The sequence below is a fragment of the Pungitius pungitius genome, chromosome 9 (genome assembly GCF_949316345.1).
Source record: "Pungitius pungitius chromosome 9, fPunPun2.1, whole genome shotgun sequence".
NCBI lineage: Eukaryota > Metazoa > Chordata > Actinopteri > Perciformes > Gasterosteidae > Pungitius > Pungitius pungitius.
In genome coordinates, this window is record NC_084908.1 from 9,166,478 (window position 1) to 9,185,197 (window position 18,720).

Genomic DNA, 18,720 nt, shown 5'->3' on the forward strand with positions numbered 1-18,720 from the left:
GAGGGTGCGGGGCTGATGGAGCAGAGGAAAAGGCGATGAGCGCGGACGATGGACCGCTACAGACTCTGAATGTTATCTTATTTAAAAAAAAAAGGAATATTCAAGCATTGTTCCGTTTTACTTTGGTTGTGTAGACAGAAAAGTGCGAGAGGTATTTGTTAAAACCATCAGATAACTTTCCATATTTACTGTTTAACCACAGACCCTCCATTGCAAAATGTATTAAACGTCCAGTTGACTGCAAAGCAGATTTCCTGTAAAGTACTTTTATTTATTTTATCTATTAAAAAAGAACAAACACTGGTAAACCTTTGTGTGGATTTAATTTGTCTTATAAATAAGTGATCCACCACTGACTTGAATTGCTAAACGTTTTTTTTTTTAAACCTGCAGTTTCAGTACAAAGCAAAGTACGACAAACCCCATATCAGAGTGACAGTATGGAGTTATAGACAATTCTTCCAAAAGTGGAGAAAACAAGAGAAGGGAAAATATTCATACATATGAAGTCAAATTACACAACAGCAAAACCACTTCATCATAAGGCACCTAGGGGGTCTTTTTCCTTTCATCTTCAGTATTTATATCAGAGCATATCAGTCATTACCACATCTTGATTATTACTGGAGTCACAGTGATTTGCTCTGGGGAGCCTTCAAATCAATCCGACTCTGGCAAAGTCCCACACAATACACATATAGGAAGCATCGTCCTGGTTTGCAAATCATGCAGGATCGAGAGAGTGTGTGTGTGTGTAAGACAATGAAACATCATCAACATGCAAACACAAGTGGGTAGCTTCAGGGAGGTTTACCTACGTACGGTTTACCTATTTCTAATATTTAAAAACAAGTGAGTGGAGGCACAGATAACAATGAACAGAGTGTGAGAGGATACGTTAAACACAAACTTGGGGCTTTGACAAAGTGATCACCGCCTCATTAGCAGGGTGTGACGCATGGGGCGTACACAGACACCGTGATGGATGAGCAGAAAGGACACAATGAGTATGCACGAGTGCACCCTGCACCGAGGACGAAACGAACAAACACTAAATCATCACCCCCTCTCTGTCCGGCCCGCCCACAAACACACACATGAATAAACAGCACGTAACGAGTCCTCCAAGTGTAACTTCACCATTCATAGTCTGATTTTGTAGTACAGTACAAAGAATAAATGCCTCAACGCAAGGTTTCAAAAGTCATTGTTTTAGGGTTCAGCCCCCCAAGAATCAAGCATCAGAGGACAAGCGTGTCCGAGCTCCAGGCTGCACCTGCAGAGAAAAAACAAGTGTTTGGAGCTCATGATCTTCACGTCGTTGAAAATGAGACGTGTCGGACCCACTCTGGTAGTTACAGGAGAGACACGGCTTCCAGATTCTCTTTGATTATCGTGTCCATGACCACCTCGAAGACGACCTCGACGTTGGAGGTGTCTGTGGCCGTGGTGAAGTGGTGGTAGATGAGTTTGCTGGGGGCGCCGTTGAGCGAGACGAAGGTGGCGGCGATGAAGCGGGCTGACGAGTCCACGTCGCAGTCTGCACCTGGAGGAGAGAATTCAGGGACCTTTAATGAACAGAACTGTTCGATTTACGTGTTGGTTTTTGTTATCACAATAACCCATAGAATACCAGCTACAACAGGGAAAGGAGGCATCATACCAACCATCACCTGCCACATCTGAACAAATGATGACACAAGAGAGCTGTACTTCTTCGCTAGTGTTTTTTTGTGACATGTTTTATTATTTAAAGTTATTTAAAAGAATGTATGGTAAAAGTTTATGGAAAGACATCCGGTTTGTTTGGAGTGCCAAACACTCTGAGATGTCTGGAACACTTCACTTGAGTACATTAACTTTGTTGATTTCCACCACTGTTACTAGGCAAGCAGAGAAAATGTCGAGCTAAAAAGATTGGATAAATGTTTCAAACGTGGCTCTGCCACTCAATGCGACAGTGATAGAATGCAGAAAAAAAACTAAAGAAAGATGATCGACAATTTTAGAACCATCTTGCATCAAAAACTGCTGTTTAAAATCCCCTTTCATATAGTTTAATGATATTCATAAAAATAAAAACATTAAGAACATGGCAGGGTGTTGGGTCTAAATGCACACCGTGAGGGAACATCAGATGAAAAGGGTCACGAGCCACGGTGCTGGACGTGTCATCAGATGTGAGGTGGACGCTGGCTCTGCTGGCTGACCCCAATCACACGAGTTTTAGCATTTATATTGACATTTGCATGAGAGCAGAGGGGACACTCTGATGTGGGGAGCAATCTGCCGAGCAGGCTGGATAAAAAAATGATCGCATTTTGTGTTTAAAATGCTCTGAATGTTGGACTTTCTTTTTGATGTAATTAAGGTTTACTGAAATAAAAAATGTCAAATTCAATAACACCAATGCTACTTGAGCTCAACAGCATTTCTAGCAGTTATAAGCGGAGACACTTGTGTCAGCAGGATAGAATCAAATGTACATCAATCCTACCTTTGAACTGTGGCAGGTATAAACGCAGATGTCGCCCAGAATGTAAAATCTTGTCTTGAAAAAGGTCTATCTTGTTCATGAATAGAATCTGCAATAAAAACACACACACATCAGCTGAGAGAACGTTTGTCAGAAGTAAACAGCTTTGTTTCCAACTAACTAACTAAATGAACAATGAAACAGATACTTTTTTTTCTTACAGTCACATACTGTATATTGCTTTGCAGGTATTTACATAAAATGTGATAATCATTAACTGTCACCAGCCGGGGTGATGATAGCGGATCAATGAGCTCCATCTACTCCTCATTGTGCAATCAATCACTCACAGCTACAACTTCATACATCTCTGGGACTCAACTTGTTCTCCTCGGCCCTCACATCTCAAAGGGTACTTTTGGCTTTGTAGTCAGCCAATTAAAAACTACGGGCCAGTGTTGTCTTTTCTGCAAAAACATACATGAAAAAAGATAATGACAAGGGAGGGCTGAGTAGACTTTCAATGAACAGGAGACGGAGCAAGGCCCTGTGTGTAATTATCACTGACCAGCCACAATGAAGAGTTAATTGAGGTGGAGGTTACAAATTCCCCTCCCACGTTAAAAAGGCATCATTAAACACTTTTGTTTAATGAGCCTGTCGGGTAAGGTAACTTGCAGGCCCCCACACAACCCTGCACATAAACACGTCACACACGGATTTAATTGCCCATTTGTCTCTAATGATGCCTTAAATAAAACAAATCTTGATGGTTTTATCAAAAGATTACTGAAAGAGATCATTTGGTGGAACAGGTAAACTTTCTTGATAAGATTTTCTGTTTCGATGACAAAGACGGCGAATGTAAATAACTCATCGTCACAATCTCAATTCATCAAAACTGATGCTTGATAGAGAATTTTCTGTAAAGGTGGACCAGAAGCGTCGCCACAGTGACAGGGTTGAGGAAAAGTTGCAGAAAAGCGTAAGTGAAACTTACTGTCTGTCAAGTGGGCTTTAAATGAGAGGTAAGTGGAATAAATTGAATAAGCTTGTTACACGCTGTTTTTAATGTGATCATTTACCGGAAAGGAAAATTGGAAAAACACAGAGAGGGGAAAATGTCGCCTCGCCAAAGCTCAGCCTAATTACAACTTGCTTTTTAATTAAGAGTGAGGGAGAAACAATGGGCTGGGCCCTCAGTGTGTGTGTGTGTGTGTGTGTGTGTGTGTGTGTGTGGAAACAGCATTCATGAAACACATTAGCATTATTCTTGTCTCATGGTGTCAAAGAACAAATGGCGAGGCACAAGAGAGTCTGCTTCTCTTCAGCGGGACCCTTTATATTTTTTAAATTTAGCTGTAGCTGCCTACCAAGTGGTGCATTATTCAACTATAACAGATGGTATGTTTCTTATTTTTCAGCATAACATTTGTATCAAAACTGATCAAAAAGTCTTTAAGAATTTTTATCTATACTGTCAGTTATATTTCAAACCCCTACAATCATTTTGTTACAACATGAGTTCACATGAAAATACTGTTTTCAGGTTAACGGTGGTCGTCATTCTAGTCTTGTGTGCTAGCATGCTGACACTAAACACACATCGTAGATGATTGACGTCTTCCCAAGAAGATTAAAAATGTTTAATTCAGAGAGGAGAAAATCCCTCTTTTGTTGATTTGTTCATAATCGACAAGCTGCTATCTGCAACGTTTCAAGAGCAATTACAAATTCCTTTTAACCAAACTCTTCAGCTTTGGTCAACTTATCAACCAGATATCTATGAATAAATGATCCTTTCCTAGCGTCACTTAATTTTTGTACGTCCTCTTCATTGTGAGGTGGAGGAAGTGAGAATATCTCACCATGGATGTGCTGCGGAAGTAAATGTTGTTGCAGATGGAGGAGAAGAGCTTCATGCTCTCCTGAAGACGATTCTGCAGAGAGAAGACACAAAGCATCACATGGCTGCAGAGTGGGGGACAACACGTGCCTTCTAGTTGCTTTGTATGGAGGGCGTGAATGTTAGTGGAGGAGTTGTGGAGAGCAGCTAGTACCACGGAGGGTTCTTCCACCAGGGTCATGTCGTAACCGCTCAGCGCCACCACGAACAGGACCGCCCTGACATCCTCGAAACAACCAATCCACTTCCTCCGCTCAGTTCTCTGGCCTCCAACGTCGTACATCCTTTACACAGAGAGGGGTCAAGTTAAAGATTTCTCTAAAAAGAAACACATCTGAAAATATATACATAGATTGACTATGGACACATCCAGCAGACGAAGCATTAACCTGCAGCGGTGCACCTGGCAACCCGTGAATGTCCAAAAACACCGTCTTTCAGCTGTCTCTTTAGCTGCTACAAGCTAAATGGCCACCTGCTAGTTGCTTGATCTGTCCGTCCAGTTTTTATGTTGAAAAAACTGAAAAAAAACAGTGACAGCCAACCAAAGCAGTAAAGTTGTGGGCCATAAAACCAAATCAAGGCGCTTACAGGAGCTAATCACAGCAATTATTAAAGACACAAACAAACAAAAAGCTGTGTGACATGTGCAGAGGGATTAGACCCACACTGATCCACACTGTGATTTTGGGCCCAGGTGCAATCGATTTTGAAGAAGAAGAACACTTCAATCTTGAACCTTCAAGAGAAAGAACACAAACACACAGCAATGACCCTCACACCACAGAGAAGTTATTTTGTCCATAAAATCTCAAATATCCCTCCTTTTGCTACTCAGATAACAAAACAGCAGTTTCTTATAGAAAGAAGTCACCATTTCACTAAAAAGCAACATTGTCTGCTTGTTTATCTATTCATCGGTGATTCGACATTGTGACGGACATGTCCTTTATCAGGATTGAATTTCACGCAGAGGAGTGTGAGGCTGTGCTGTGCTCATGACCTTCCATACCGATGGTAGAGAGTACCAGAACACTGAAGGGCAGCTCTCACCAATTACAGATTGTATTGGTTTTGGCTAAGATATTCCTGAAATGCAAGTGTTCTTCACCTCTCTGAAGACCGGTCTTCTTCCTTTTTCAATTTTTACCAAGACAATCATAACATATTTCCCCGAGACAATCACAACACGGCAGCAAAAAGAAGCGTTAAAGGTCAATGCCCTCCAAAAGAAAGAGAAAAACACATCAGGAGTAAGAGCACATGAATACAGAGAGACACAGGAGGCACGGATTAGTTTATCCCACTTCACCCATTTTCAAAACCAGATGTGTCATCTCCCACCTTCCACTGCAGCATCCATTGAGTTAATGCAGCTCTTTATTGAGAGGACATGAACATGTGGAAACGCAGACGCGCAAAGAGGGAAACAAACAGTGGAGGGGTCACAAAGTAAAGATGAGGTAAGATTCCCGATAGAAATTTTCCGTGGAAAATGATGTGCGACACAGAACATGTCAGTGAAGCGGACACTTTATTACCTGCTCACAAGCACATGTGCACGTCACTCACACTCAACACACATCTCAATCCCCTCATGATAGAACAAACCTGAAGCCCCAGGCGCTCCAACTTTGATGTATCAGTATGTCACAACATGATTAGGATTTTAGAGATCTTTGTACAGCTTGTATGCAGAGACTTATACCAAATCCCTTATATATTATTACATTCACACAGCCTCATATAGTGTAACGCACATCATGCAGAACCACGTGATGTCATGCTACCTTCAAAGAGGCTAAACAATGTCGCTCCAGATTGTTTACCGGGGGAGTCAAACATCTACAAGGTCATCATCTTATCCTAAACCTCCGAACACCCGGAGCAAAATGCCAACCACCATGAAAACATTGTGTTTCAACGACTGCACAAGCTTTAGGTTGTGTAGTAACCTGAAATGTTGTACAAATTAATTGACAATTACAAAAAGAAGGGGTGTTAAAATTTCAATTAGCTGTTGTTTTGGGAACACATTCCATCTATGGTGTAAAACATGTTCCACACCTGAACCCCGTCTGTATATAAAAACACTTTTCTGTAAATGTCAAAACGTCAGCTTACATCGCCTCCCCTCCTTTGCGCTCTCCACAACGGCCCTTCCTGCACCATAAGTTCACCCTCATCAGCAGTGTTGTAATGCTAATTATAAGAGCAGTCGATGTTAATGATGCAGGAAAAGACACAGATCGTTATTACATTGAGAGGTTAAAGGTCAAACAGGACGTTTGTATGCAAATTACGCTGTGTCTGGGTTTAAAATGAGCGACGTTATGCTCACACACACATTTCTCATTTGCATTGACACGCTCTTGCAGACCTGCACACACAGGGACAGTAGGCTTTTGTGGAGATTTAGGGGATGACTTTTTAATTTTGTGCACACAACTGAATTGGTTTCTTTTTGAAGTGATTTATACAATACAATCATATTTTTTAATAGTGGCTAACATGAGCCACAATTCCTCAGAAGATGTCATTTAAAATGAATTTTCTCCAATGGAGAAGGATAAGTGGTGATCAGTCTAACCCACTCTTTCATATACTGTAAATATAACAGCTTTTCTACTCTACTCTAAGATTGTTTCCACTTTAACATTTGAGTGAGCAGGATTGAGGCGGAAGACTGATTTCACACTATTGTGGTGTGTGGGATCGGTCCGTCCCTCTTAATGGTATTTAATGTGAATTATACAAATCATGAACATTTGGTCCCATTCATTAAGTGTGGATCTTCATGGTATAAAGATTTTATAAAGATGATTTTTATGGTATAAAGATCCACAGAAGGTTCAGTGAAGGCACATTGTTAATGTTTTATTATGTAGTTATGTGTTAATTTTTACGTAACAGATTCCTCACAGTACTAATATTTTGTAGTTAATGTGCGATTCAGCAATGAAGAAAATTCATTATTATTCATTATATCAAATAGGAATGTTTGAACCCATGTAAATATTCATCAACTACTATCTTTTTTTTAATGGAAAGCTCTCATCTCCATCTATGTTGAATTGTGTGCTCGCCTGTAGAATAATTTCACATTCATTTGACTTGATGCACATCCACAAAATATTCAACAAAAGTCCCAATTTCAATTTTATTCTATATTAAATGTCAAAGTTTACTGAAGTACCTGGAGTATGAACCAATGGGAGGGAGACACTTACCTGTAGGAGGCATTTTCACATCTACATGTGCAGCCTCAATATTTACAAAATTAGACGAGGTAGCATTCCTAAACCTTTGATGAATAAATGTTGAAAAGTAAAATTTCAAAAAGAGATGCTTTACAAATTTGGAGTTACAGAAATAGGAATTTGGCTCAAGAACATTCAAGAATCATAATCAACTATTGACAAGTAAAATATCCAACCAAGCTTCTAATGTAGAATGACAGATATTATCATGATGATGATCAACACCTCGCAGCCAATGCCTATCGACAGATTTCAAACTAATCATTAATTCCTGATTACTGATTACGTTTCAAACCAAACAATAAGTAAAAGCTATGGAATGAAATGTATAAGAGGTAATAGAACACAAATAAAAAAATCTAGTCACATAGGTAAACTAAAACAAAAAATAAATACTGTGCATGATATGGTCATTATTCTCAGTGTTTCAAATGTTCTCCCTGCAGAATAGGAAGGTACTATGCACATTTCAAAGGTGATCAACTGATTTTAAAGCTTTATTATCTGATGTAGTTTCTCGCTGTTCTTGATGTACTTTTGTTCTTTATATTTTGCTTTTGTGTTCTTGCGAATTTTCCTGTTCTCAGGTGTGGAAAAAGAATTTATTTCACCTTTATTTTGTTAAGACCGCTTCGTTAGTAGTTATACTAAACTATGACTGAATGGAAAAACTCAAGCTCACTTTCTGACAAACACTTCTTTAAATCCCCTTAATATCTCTTTTGTTGCAAAGTTACTTATGCTAAGCTCTTCATCAACTCCAGGGGCTTGATTATTTCTCCCAAATCGCGCGCGCGCGCGCGCACACACACACACACACACACACACACACACACACACACACACACACACACACACACACACACACACACACACACACACACACACACACACACACACACACACACACACACACACACACACACACACACACACACACACACACACACACACACACACACACACACACACACACACACACACACACACACACACGAGAGGGTGTGTGGAGAGGCTGCCCTCCACCTGGGACTCTCTACCCCCCTCTCAGGTTCACCATGACAATGTTTCACAGTGAAACAAACAAAAAACCTACACAAATGATTAAAAACGTCAGGCTTTCGAGTTTCTCTACATCAGTGTTTCTCAAACTGTGTTTCTCGTTGGTCGCAGTGGTATTACGGGTATGACATGGGGAAATTATTTTATTTGAGTTCTGCAATCTGGTTTACTTTGAAAGTGATTGCAATTTTTTATTCCATTATTTGAAAACCGCCAGATGGAGGAGTCACAAAAAGTTATTTCAATAAAAATTCAACATACAATTTTGTTGCATTTGTTTGCTGGTAAATCTTTTCCTGCTCTGAAAAACTGTCAAATCCAGTCAAATATGCAGGAACACTCAAGTCAGACGGAAAAGAAGCATTTAGATTTGACAAATACCCCCAGCTGAGTTCACCTGCTGACAAAGTGACTCGCTATACAATGTTTATATGCTAAACAGAGATCTTATGAAAAGTTCACCTAACGTGTTTTATCATTTTAATTCGCTATAACTTGTGACGTGGAGCCCCGGCGATGGACAGATTGTTATTGTTGTAGACGAGAGGAGCTCCTCGGGTAGACATTACTAAGAATGAAGAGCAGAGTAATCAGATTTGCTTGAAGTGACACACACACAATAATGTGTGTGGTGCTGAACGTATCCTTTAACCCTGTATCCACGCACCATTGGTCTCCCCATAAAACCAAACTCCGGAAAACCCCCCACAATCCCCCTGCTGCCGCTACGAGCCAACGCACTAAAAGCAGACCTCCAGAGATCATGATAAACAAAGACAACAAACACCATTGCTGTTAAGTATCAGTATATTAACATCAGAGGGTTTTGATGTGTACTGAAATATTCAGATTTCTTTCAAGGATTTCATTAAGAGTTTCTAAATATATTTAAAATGTAATACAATCACTCAACAGTCAGTTCTCTAAAAATATTTTTTTCAAAACATAATCTAACAAAATCCCCTTGCACAGTTAGTTGTTTCTCTACTTTCAGCAAACGTCAGCAGCAAGTATATTAAACCATTTTATTCAATAAATGTAATCACTTCCAGTTTTGCGTTGGATTCTTATGAATTATTCCAAGTTCTAATAATAAAACAAAATCAACAAAATCCGCCTATTACATCATCAGTGTGTAGCATTTGTGGTTTTGGGCTTTTTCTTTGATGCTGGTTTTGAAGCGTCAGTCAGGCGGTGATCTAGTTCATCGATATCCTTCTCCCTGACAAAACCATCCCCAGCTTCAGGAAGTAAGGGTCACACAGGGAGAATAGTGATGTACTATGAGACATTGACTCATTGATCAGAGAGGAATATTGTCACCTGACATCAGCTTCGGGGGGGTCGGATTCCTGCGCTCTGCTTCCTCGCTGATAAGAGCCAGCCACTGGTGCTCTTGAATGTGAGTGTGTCTGTGTAGTCAGTAGATGTGAAAGCCGAGCGATAGGAGTCGTATGGATGTATTGAATGAAGCCGCCCACGCGGCTGTGGACGCAGATAAGCCTGTCGCGGCTAAAGAAGTGAAGTAAGTTGGTACGACAAGCGCTTCTGGAGAAGTTCAGCTCGGAGTGAGTCATCGCTTACATGCGCTCTCATTCTGCAGCAGGGAGTCTCAATGAAAGGTGTCTACCTGAAAACGAGATGGTTGACTTTGAACTGCGTCTCGATCACGCCTGTCGTCCTCAATCGTACTCGCAGGACGTCCGTTTCCGTGGGCACGTAATCTGGAGACGTGATGCGGGTCAGGTTCTCAAAGAAACTAAAAAAACAGGAAAAAAGAGGAGAGGTGAAGAACGAGTAGAGGAAGGAAAACTTAATAACCTGCAGATAAACTTGAGATCAAAAGAGAATCATGTATTAGTTGCTCTCACACATTGTGTGTGTGTGTGTGTGTGTGTGTGTGTGTGTGTGTGTGTGTGCGCGCGCTTGTTGTGGTACTCGGGTGCCAGGTGGTGGGTAGAGCGTGCAATGATAACTCTGCGGGCCCAGGGGGCGCAGCCCCTCATCACCATGAATATTCACACTGTTGTTTACCATGATAAACACACTGAGGCTAAGCTTTCGAACATAGATTAAGTCAGCTATGGTGTAATAGACTGTATCATGTGAGCGCGCTCAGTGAAATGTGAGCTTTCTACACACGTATACAGACACAAACAAATACGCAGACAGTGACGTCTCCGCCTACCTAAAGTGACTGTGACATTCTCCGCTAGTCATCCTGCATCAGTTTCTTGAATCGGGACTCGCATCCTGCTGTTTGAATGACCCACTGCCTGCCGGACTGTTTTGTACTTGTGTATTTGTGAGGACCATTCTGAGCTTCAGAGAAAGGGCTCATCTTTCACTTGACTGCTTATTGGCCAATCCTCAGTTCGAATTAGAAAAAGCTATAAAAACCCCTGTACACTAGCTGCTCAGCACCAGCCATACCAGGCGCACAGATAGCTGGTGTACATGGGGAAGAATGCTGCAGCTCAAAGAGGAGATTTGCCTCTGGAGTTAGTAGAGGCCCAAAAAAGTGTGAATATTGGACTTGTATCCATCAGGTGGAAATCGACTCAACGTTAAATGAGAAATTGTTGGACACTTTAATATCATCTTTCAGATGTCTAATTTCTCTAGAAAAATAATTGAAAGTAATCTCATCTGAAATGTATGTAACAATCCCTGATTGTACAGGACATCAAAGAACTTCAGTAAGGTGAGTGAAGTAATTGAACAAACCGTTGGATTATTTTGAAAATTTGTCCAATCGTCATAATACCAACTAAAAATAATTTCCTTACTACATGAATAAATAAAACCTAAGTTGGACTTAATTTGAAGAATCCCTTCAAATTTAAGGTAAGGATATGGAAAATGTATTATTTCGATGAGGGTCCTCACAAACATAGAAGTACAAACACAGGTGTGTGTTTGTGTGTGGAAAGTGGTAGGTGATGTTTGGTGGTTCTCAGTGGGAACAAGGGAGGCTGTCGGTGTAGATAACCCCAGAGCAGAGGCCTCTCACTGGGGTGGAGGATGAGAACCGACAGCCTCCCGTTGGGTCCGAGCTCCGTCTCACTCACGACGTCCCTCCCACATTCGTTTCATATTTTCATCTTCATCCTCACCTCTTTACTTGAAAATGCACATTTTCAAACATTCACAGTAATCTACGTTTGAGCATTTTTTTAGTCTAGCATTGCTTTGCATCCAAAACCATTATAGATCCAACTCATGCATCTTTTTTTAAAGAAGTTAAATGTATGTATAATAATGGTATAATACCCATGGAGGTAGATGTCATTACAAATTCCTCAGGCTCGTCTCTCTCTTACTTCCCAGACTCTTATTCCCAGTGACAGGGAGCACACGGCCGAGCAGGTCATCAGCATCAGCTAATTAGACCCCTGCGTCTCCCCGGCACAGCGGGAGTGTGTGGCGGCACAGTACTCACTACAGGGCCGAGTCGTTGAGCTCGTACTCGTAGCCCCGGGCCGCCGCCGCCCTCACCCCCTGGTCGGCCAGCAGACAGGACAGGGCGTGACCGAGGAAAGGAAACAGCACCTTGTCTTCGTCGAAGCAGCGCCCGCATGACAGGACAGAATGGGCGTGGACCTGCAAGGAGAGACGGAGACAGATATGTGGATGGATGGACGGCTGGTCAGGAAGGACATGGGGGCAGATGGAAAAGAGGATGAGAGTCCAAACGACTAAAGTTCAGCAGTCCTTCTTGGCTGTCAAGGCTTGGTAATCGTTACAGATGAATAACTTAATGGATGTACACGCAAACACATTTGAAAAAACACATACACACCCTGGTGAGATTTAATAGAGGAAATAATTTGGTCATCATCTCCCGGCACGATGCGCCGAGTGGGCGAATAGTCTTTGAGTTTGATAACTTCGGGTTAGGGTTAGTTAAAATCAAATTGAAACTTGCAATTCAATCGGCCACCGAGTCTAGCACGCTGCTGTTATGTGCCATGCTTTCAACTGCTATACGTGTGCCGATGTGTGTGTGTGTGTGTGTGTGTGTGTGTGTGGAGCCAGATGCAGCAGCTGTGGCTGCAGTGCTGAGATGCTGCTCTCTAGTGGAGATCTGGTGCAGTGAACAAGAGACGAGGATCAGGATGACGAAGGCAAAGACAGAAAGAGAGGGATTGAGGAATAAAACCTTTGATAGAAATGATGAAGACTAAATGTATAAAAAAGGTACAGAACGCTGGACATGCAGAGCGAGACTACCTTGTTCCTGGTGTTGCCCAGGTTGATGCGGAGGAGGCCCATGCCATGCAGCACAAACTTCATGGAGGTCAGGAGGTTGTCGAGCACTGCAGGCTGCCAAAGATCAACGGTAAAGTTCATGAACAGCCATGGCAACGGGAAAAACTCAAATCCATCATCTGGCACAGCCGTTGAAATGTAATCATACTGAAATAGTTTTTACTCACTTTTTTGTAGAGTGAGAAAATGAAAGCACCCTCATTTTAAACATGAATATGAGTGCGTGTGTTCTATTTCACCCTGTGGATCAGTGATCAAATCCCGTTGGGAGTGTTGTAGACTTGTAGTGCCGTGTAATTCACATAAATTGAACTCATAACTCCGTTTTAGTGCTTAGAAACCTTGAGTCTTTAGCGACTGAGGAGAGGGACTTCTGCACAGTGTCAAAGTGTCTGTGTGTGTGTCTTTGTGTGTGTGTGTCCTCTTTGCCACTCTCCTGCCAGCTAAAGATAAGCTTCACATTCCATCGCGATGCTATCGCGGTCTGGCCGCTGCTTTCTCTCTTTGTGTGTGTTGCAGTGTCCAGATTGAGATACATTGCTCTCCCAGTGACACGTGCAGGGAGAGATAACTGTGCGTTGACGGGGCTTCATCTTACGAGGGGAGGTGCGCTAAGGGCCGCTCAAAGCACGTCTTTAAAGACATTTCCGGGGAACCTCGGCTGACAGGGCGTCATTGATTTGTGTCGGGAAATAAGCGGCTTTGCGCACTCCCTCTGCATCACTGTCATCTGCTTGGATTTGCAATATAACACTGGATCTGTTCCATCATAGCAGCTCATTCTAATAGCATTACCAACAATAAACAGTGGATGTTTCACGGAGCTGATTATAAGTTGCATGACCAGAAAACCCACTAGAACCTATGTAGTTGGTAATATAAGGGTGATGCAGTCTTACGGTTCGCTACCACGTGGTTACGAACTAGTCCGGTAGTTACGGGTCACTTGGTACAGATGTTTTGAATCACCATTGCACATTTGACTTCTGTTCTGGGTATTCAAAGCACATAATTGGCCCGGTTAAAACAGAACATACATTGAATTGGGCCTGATAAAACACATTAGCCACATACAAATTGAAGGGAGCATCGAAGCCTTGTAGGGGACTGCTGCTAAATGTGTAATTTCATTAAGGATTAATCAAGGTTTGTTTAGAAGATTTGAAGGCTTATTTCTTAAAGATGTCCCCTGGATTTAAAAGTAAAACAGATTAACTACTGTCTTTCTCTTCTCTCCCTTCATTTGGTTCATTATTCTTCCTTTTTTCCTTCACCTTTGTCCTCCTTATCAATTGTTGGCAGGATCCTCCCTTTCCGACTCAACACTTGCTTTTGTTTTGTGTTGACGGTAGAGAGGGAGGAGCGCAGGCGTCACATCAGACACTTTGTGTGTGGGTGGATCGATTTGTTCTCGATGATGCTCACCGTACGTTAAGTAAACTCACCAATCAGCTTGTTCCGACTTTTGCAACTGAACACTAGCAGACGGCTACATGACCCCGAATACACAAACTGGCCACTTTTTACTGACCAATGCCATGAGAGGGTTGGTTATCAATGGGAGGTACATCCCCTCCCAGTGGTTGCAGCAGGGACTACATCAGGGCATCGGTGGAGGAAAACTACAATCCCCATAGTGAGCCAGGCAGCCGGCCGAGGGTTTGAAAAGCAGAAAAGGACTGGAGAAGAAAGGCGGGAGGTTGACGTCATGATGCAGAGGAGGAACAAGAATTAAAAACAGAAGAGATTTGTTGATTTCTGTTGCAACGTTTTTTTTTGGGGGGGGGGGGGGATTTAAGTTGATCATGATAAATACAAGACAAGCTTTCAAATCATTAGTTGTAGTCTTTATTGTGTGCACCCACGGCTCACCTAATAATCCTAACCTCACACACACACACACACACACACACACACACTCACTCCCCCTCATTACACCATACCTCACCTCTCTGGCTGAGTATAGTGTAAACACCCCTAACTGTGTGCGTGTGTCGGTTTACAAGGAAGCCCAATAGACAGAAATCTCTCACACTCCTACCACCATAGTTTGAAGTGTTGTCTTATGGTACAACTCCCATTAAAGCAGTGAACCCTTTAAATCCGATACACTGGACTATTGTTCATTACTGCTGGTTGGGTCGGCTCGCCGAGCCCAGAAAACCAACAGTAATTAGCAGATGTCTTGTGTCAGAGAAATTTACTTCCAAAGTAAAACAACAACGAATGCAGCTGAACTGACAATGGTCTGGTATTTAATTATTAACCAAAGCCTGTTCTGCTAACAATGTATAACTAACAATGGGAGTGTGTGTTTGTAGGTTTAAGCTCGATCGACTCTGCGAAGCAGAACCTCATGGCCGTCCCAGTTGAGTACGATCCCTGATTAATGGCATTTTTCAACAGACTTATCCGTCAGACAAAACACCTGAATCCACAAAGAGATTGTTGGCTCAAAAATACAAATTCAGCTCAGAATTTTCATGCACTGCTGCGCGCACACACACACACACACTTTTGTTGAGTCACAGTTGTGTGCATGGGGAGGGAATGAGGGGAAGTGTCAGCCTGTCCAGAGTAAAGCAACACCACAGCCTCGGGCTACGAATAAAAGAGGGATGAGACAAAGAGGAGCCAGCTTCCTAAATTTCTTCCACTCCAACTGGCTGTCACGGTCCTAACGCAAAACAAACAGAAAGACCAGACAGAAAAAGGGAGAGATGGGGCTGTTCTCACTGCACCTTCAGGACAAAATGTGATGGAGCAGATAGCGTGCAGCAGGGATTACCTATCCAGTTCAAGACAAGGTCCGGGGGTTCAATGCTGAACTGGCAGACACAAAGACGATGGGTCAAGAAAGCAGGAACAGAAACGAATACACAATATGCACACAGGCTAGATAATAAAAAATAAAAAACAGGGGGGGTGTGTGTGTGTGTTGGTGGGAGGTTGGAAAGATCAGGAAAAGGGAACGGCAGGTCTGAGTTAGTCTCCCTTTTCCAAAACAAGGGCGTCACCTGAGAACAAAGGCGAACCAAACTGACAGTTTGACACGGACAACAAAAGAGAGTTTGACTACTGGCATTTCACACGTGTTTATATGTGTGTGCATGCTTGAACATGTCAGACAGATTTGCAAACTGCTACTACATTATTTGAGCTTTTTAGAAGCTTTGTGAACGATGAAAATGTTCAATAATTGGGCATCATTTACAAAGGCCTTGTTAGCCGATGAGCTTTGTCTTCTTCAATTGTGTGTCTCACCAATCTTTCGGAGGGATCGTTGTATAATTTGGTGCATATACTCAGGCCCTCCTCAGGACTTTATTTCCTTTGAGATAATCTTGTGTCGTCATCATCAGGTAAAAACGTGTAATTGTCCAATACTTAAATGGCTTCACGTTGAGATTCACGGCAGCTGAGTGTTGTTTAGCAAGTCTTCACAAGTGATGGTGAGGAAAGGAACCTGTATTGTTATTGTGAGCATGTTAGTATGTTAATGATAGCATCTTGCTTCTTCAGCACAGCCTCACAAATCCACTTCAATTGCTGCACACATTTTGTCCTGTTTTATACTTGTAGTAGTTTTTGTACTTTTAAATGTTAAAGGCCAGTTCGGGCATATTAAATATAGTCAAGCAGCAATTTAAAAAATGTTCCTGAAAAAAGTCTGAAATAAATATATATAGTTATAAAACTGTCAAACTGTTTATTTAAATTAAGGGGAACCAGCTAAAAGCATTGATAATGAATCAATCATTGAATCAATACCAACTTGAGGTACTTTTAGGCATTTAAATCCTAAAAAGTGTGTGTTTCCAGTTCTCCCCAAACTGATAAAAACTACGGTCGGGCGTCCTCATGGGTTCCTCATTATCTATGAGACCCAAGAAAAGATGGCAGGATACTTGTTGAGAGGAGGGAACGGTTATGAAAGGGGGGGGGGCAGAAGGAGAGAGGAGTGCAGGGCGGCCTTCTTTAATATCCATCCCAGCGGCCCGTACAAACAACTGGGACCTTCATGTGTCACATCAGTGACTGGGTTAATAATCCTGACAATGAGCAACTGCAACAAAAAAAAAAGTTTTGGGTGAATTAACTTCAAAGTCCACTATCTACATCTGTGAGGTTTGCCTTGTCAGTGACAGGGTGAGTAGAGCATGAATCTGCAGCATGAAGACAAAGAAAGCCCTTCTCTGTCATCACACAATCCGTATGTAAATGCATGACAGGAAGGAGGAGACGAAAAGATACAGAGTAGTACAGGGGAAAGTCAAAATATAATAAGAGTTTAAGAAAGGAGATGTGGAAAAAGTTCTCCAAACTACTTGTACAATGGAGAAATCTGGCTTCCAGTTGCGCACACACACACACACACACACACACACACACACACACACACACACACACACACACACACACACACACACACACACACACACACACACACACACACACACACACACACACACAAGGTCTACAGTAGACCAGCAAACTGTTACCCGATGAGATGGAGACATCAGAGCGAAACAAAACTCTAAAGTGTGTGTGTGTGTGTGTGTGTGTGTGTTTGTTTGTGTTTGTGTTTTTGTGTGTGTGTGTGTGTGTTTGTGTTTTTCCCACCTTGAAACTGGAGAGCTCTTGCTTGGTGAATCCATGACTGTGAATGATCTTCATCTGTTTGACCAAGGTGCTTTTACCGCTCTCTGCTGCACCTGGACGCAGTTGGAAAGGTTCTTTCAATGTAGTGGAAAATAACATCATGTGACATCTATAATCAGTGGTGAAGTTTCACCATTAAGACCACAATGGTTCAATCGAAACAGTGGACACTGTATAATATCATTGAACGAGGTGCAGAGGAAACATCCATGAGGTGATCTGCAGGGGTTCAGGCGTCAATCTCACCTAGCAGGAGGACTTTAACCACATTCATCTCGCGCTTGGCGTACTCGTACAGGTCTCGGTCTATCTCGGCACTGTGTGTCCTCGCCTTCTTCTGCTCCTCTGTGACTTCGGTACCGAGGCACAGTCCCATCCTGAGCACTCATCTCCTCCCCGAACCTCCGGCCTGAGAGGAAACACGAAGCAGAAGCTCCGGGTTTTACCTTCTACTTCAGAAACAGGAAGGTTCAGGTCGCTCCACCGCGCCGCAGTCGGGGCTCAAAGCGCGCGGGCGCGTTAGGTTCCACGCATCGGTCCCGTGGCCTTTTGGGGTTTCCTCCTCCGTGGTAGATGTGAATGTCTGGTGAACTTTTCAGCGACTGCGTTTCCAGTCGTGAAAAAAACAACAACAGCAACAACAACAAAAAACGGTTGTCACCGTACGCCACCGCGGTTCAAAAATGTGCCCTACCGCCTTGGCAAGGAGCCGAGGCGATCCCAAAAGCGCCTCCTCCTCTTCTACCATCTCCTCCTCCTCGCGATGCAGCCTGCTGCACGGATGGAAAAGTTTAGGACTTCCCTGGGAAGTGACGTTCCGCCGACAAAACCGCTCAATACGCGATTCCACCTGCGTGGGGCGAGGAATGGATTCAATTAAACTTTGTCCCTTCGAGTGGAGCAAAGTAACCGAGTAATTTAAGGGAAGTACTCAAAGATACGTTTTCTACGTAACACATTCTTTATCTATATAATAGAACTAATAGAAATATTTTTTAAAAGCCCTTGCAATCACACACAGGTGTTGTCAATCATTTCGGATGATAGTGGTGTATATGAGTCATGAGGTGTTTAACAAAAAG

At 42.4% G+C, this 18,720-nt stretch overlaps 1 protein-coding gene across 3 annotated transcripts; it reads right to left on the reverse strand.

Moving 5' to 3' along the window:
• Positions 1–85: 85 nt before the first annotated feature.
• gnav1 (guanine nucleotide binding protein (G protein) alpha v1) lies at positions 86–18,472 on the reverse strand. Of its 3 annotated transcripts, none has more exons than XM_037472453.2 (10): positions 17,885–18,472; positions 17,600–17,691; positions 12,938–13,030; positions 12,147–12,307; positions 10,335–10,463; positions 4,537–4,666; positions 4,345–4,416; positions 2,498–2,585; positions 1,360–1,546; positions 86–1,276 (listed from the first exon to the last, which is right to left on the reverse strand). In XM_037472453.2, the coding sequence occupies exons 1-10, from the start codon at positions 18,012–18,014 to the stop codon at positions 1,213–1,215; spliced, it is 1,146 nt and encodes a 381-aa protein (XP_037328350.1). In that variant the 5' UTR covers positions 18,015–18,472; the 3' UTR covers positions 86–1,212. The 3 variants fall into 3 exon arrangements, with proteins under 3 accessions (XP_037328350.1, XP_037328352.1, XP_037328351.1); XM_037472455.2 differs by having other exon boundaries at positions 1,348–1,546; positions 17,885–18,471; XM_037472454.2 differs by having other exon boundaries at positions 86–1,546; positions 17,885–18,471.
• Between the last annotated feature and the right edge of the window lie 248 nt (positions 18,473–18,720).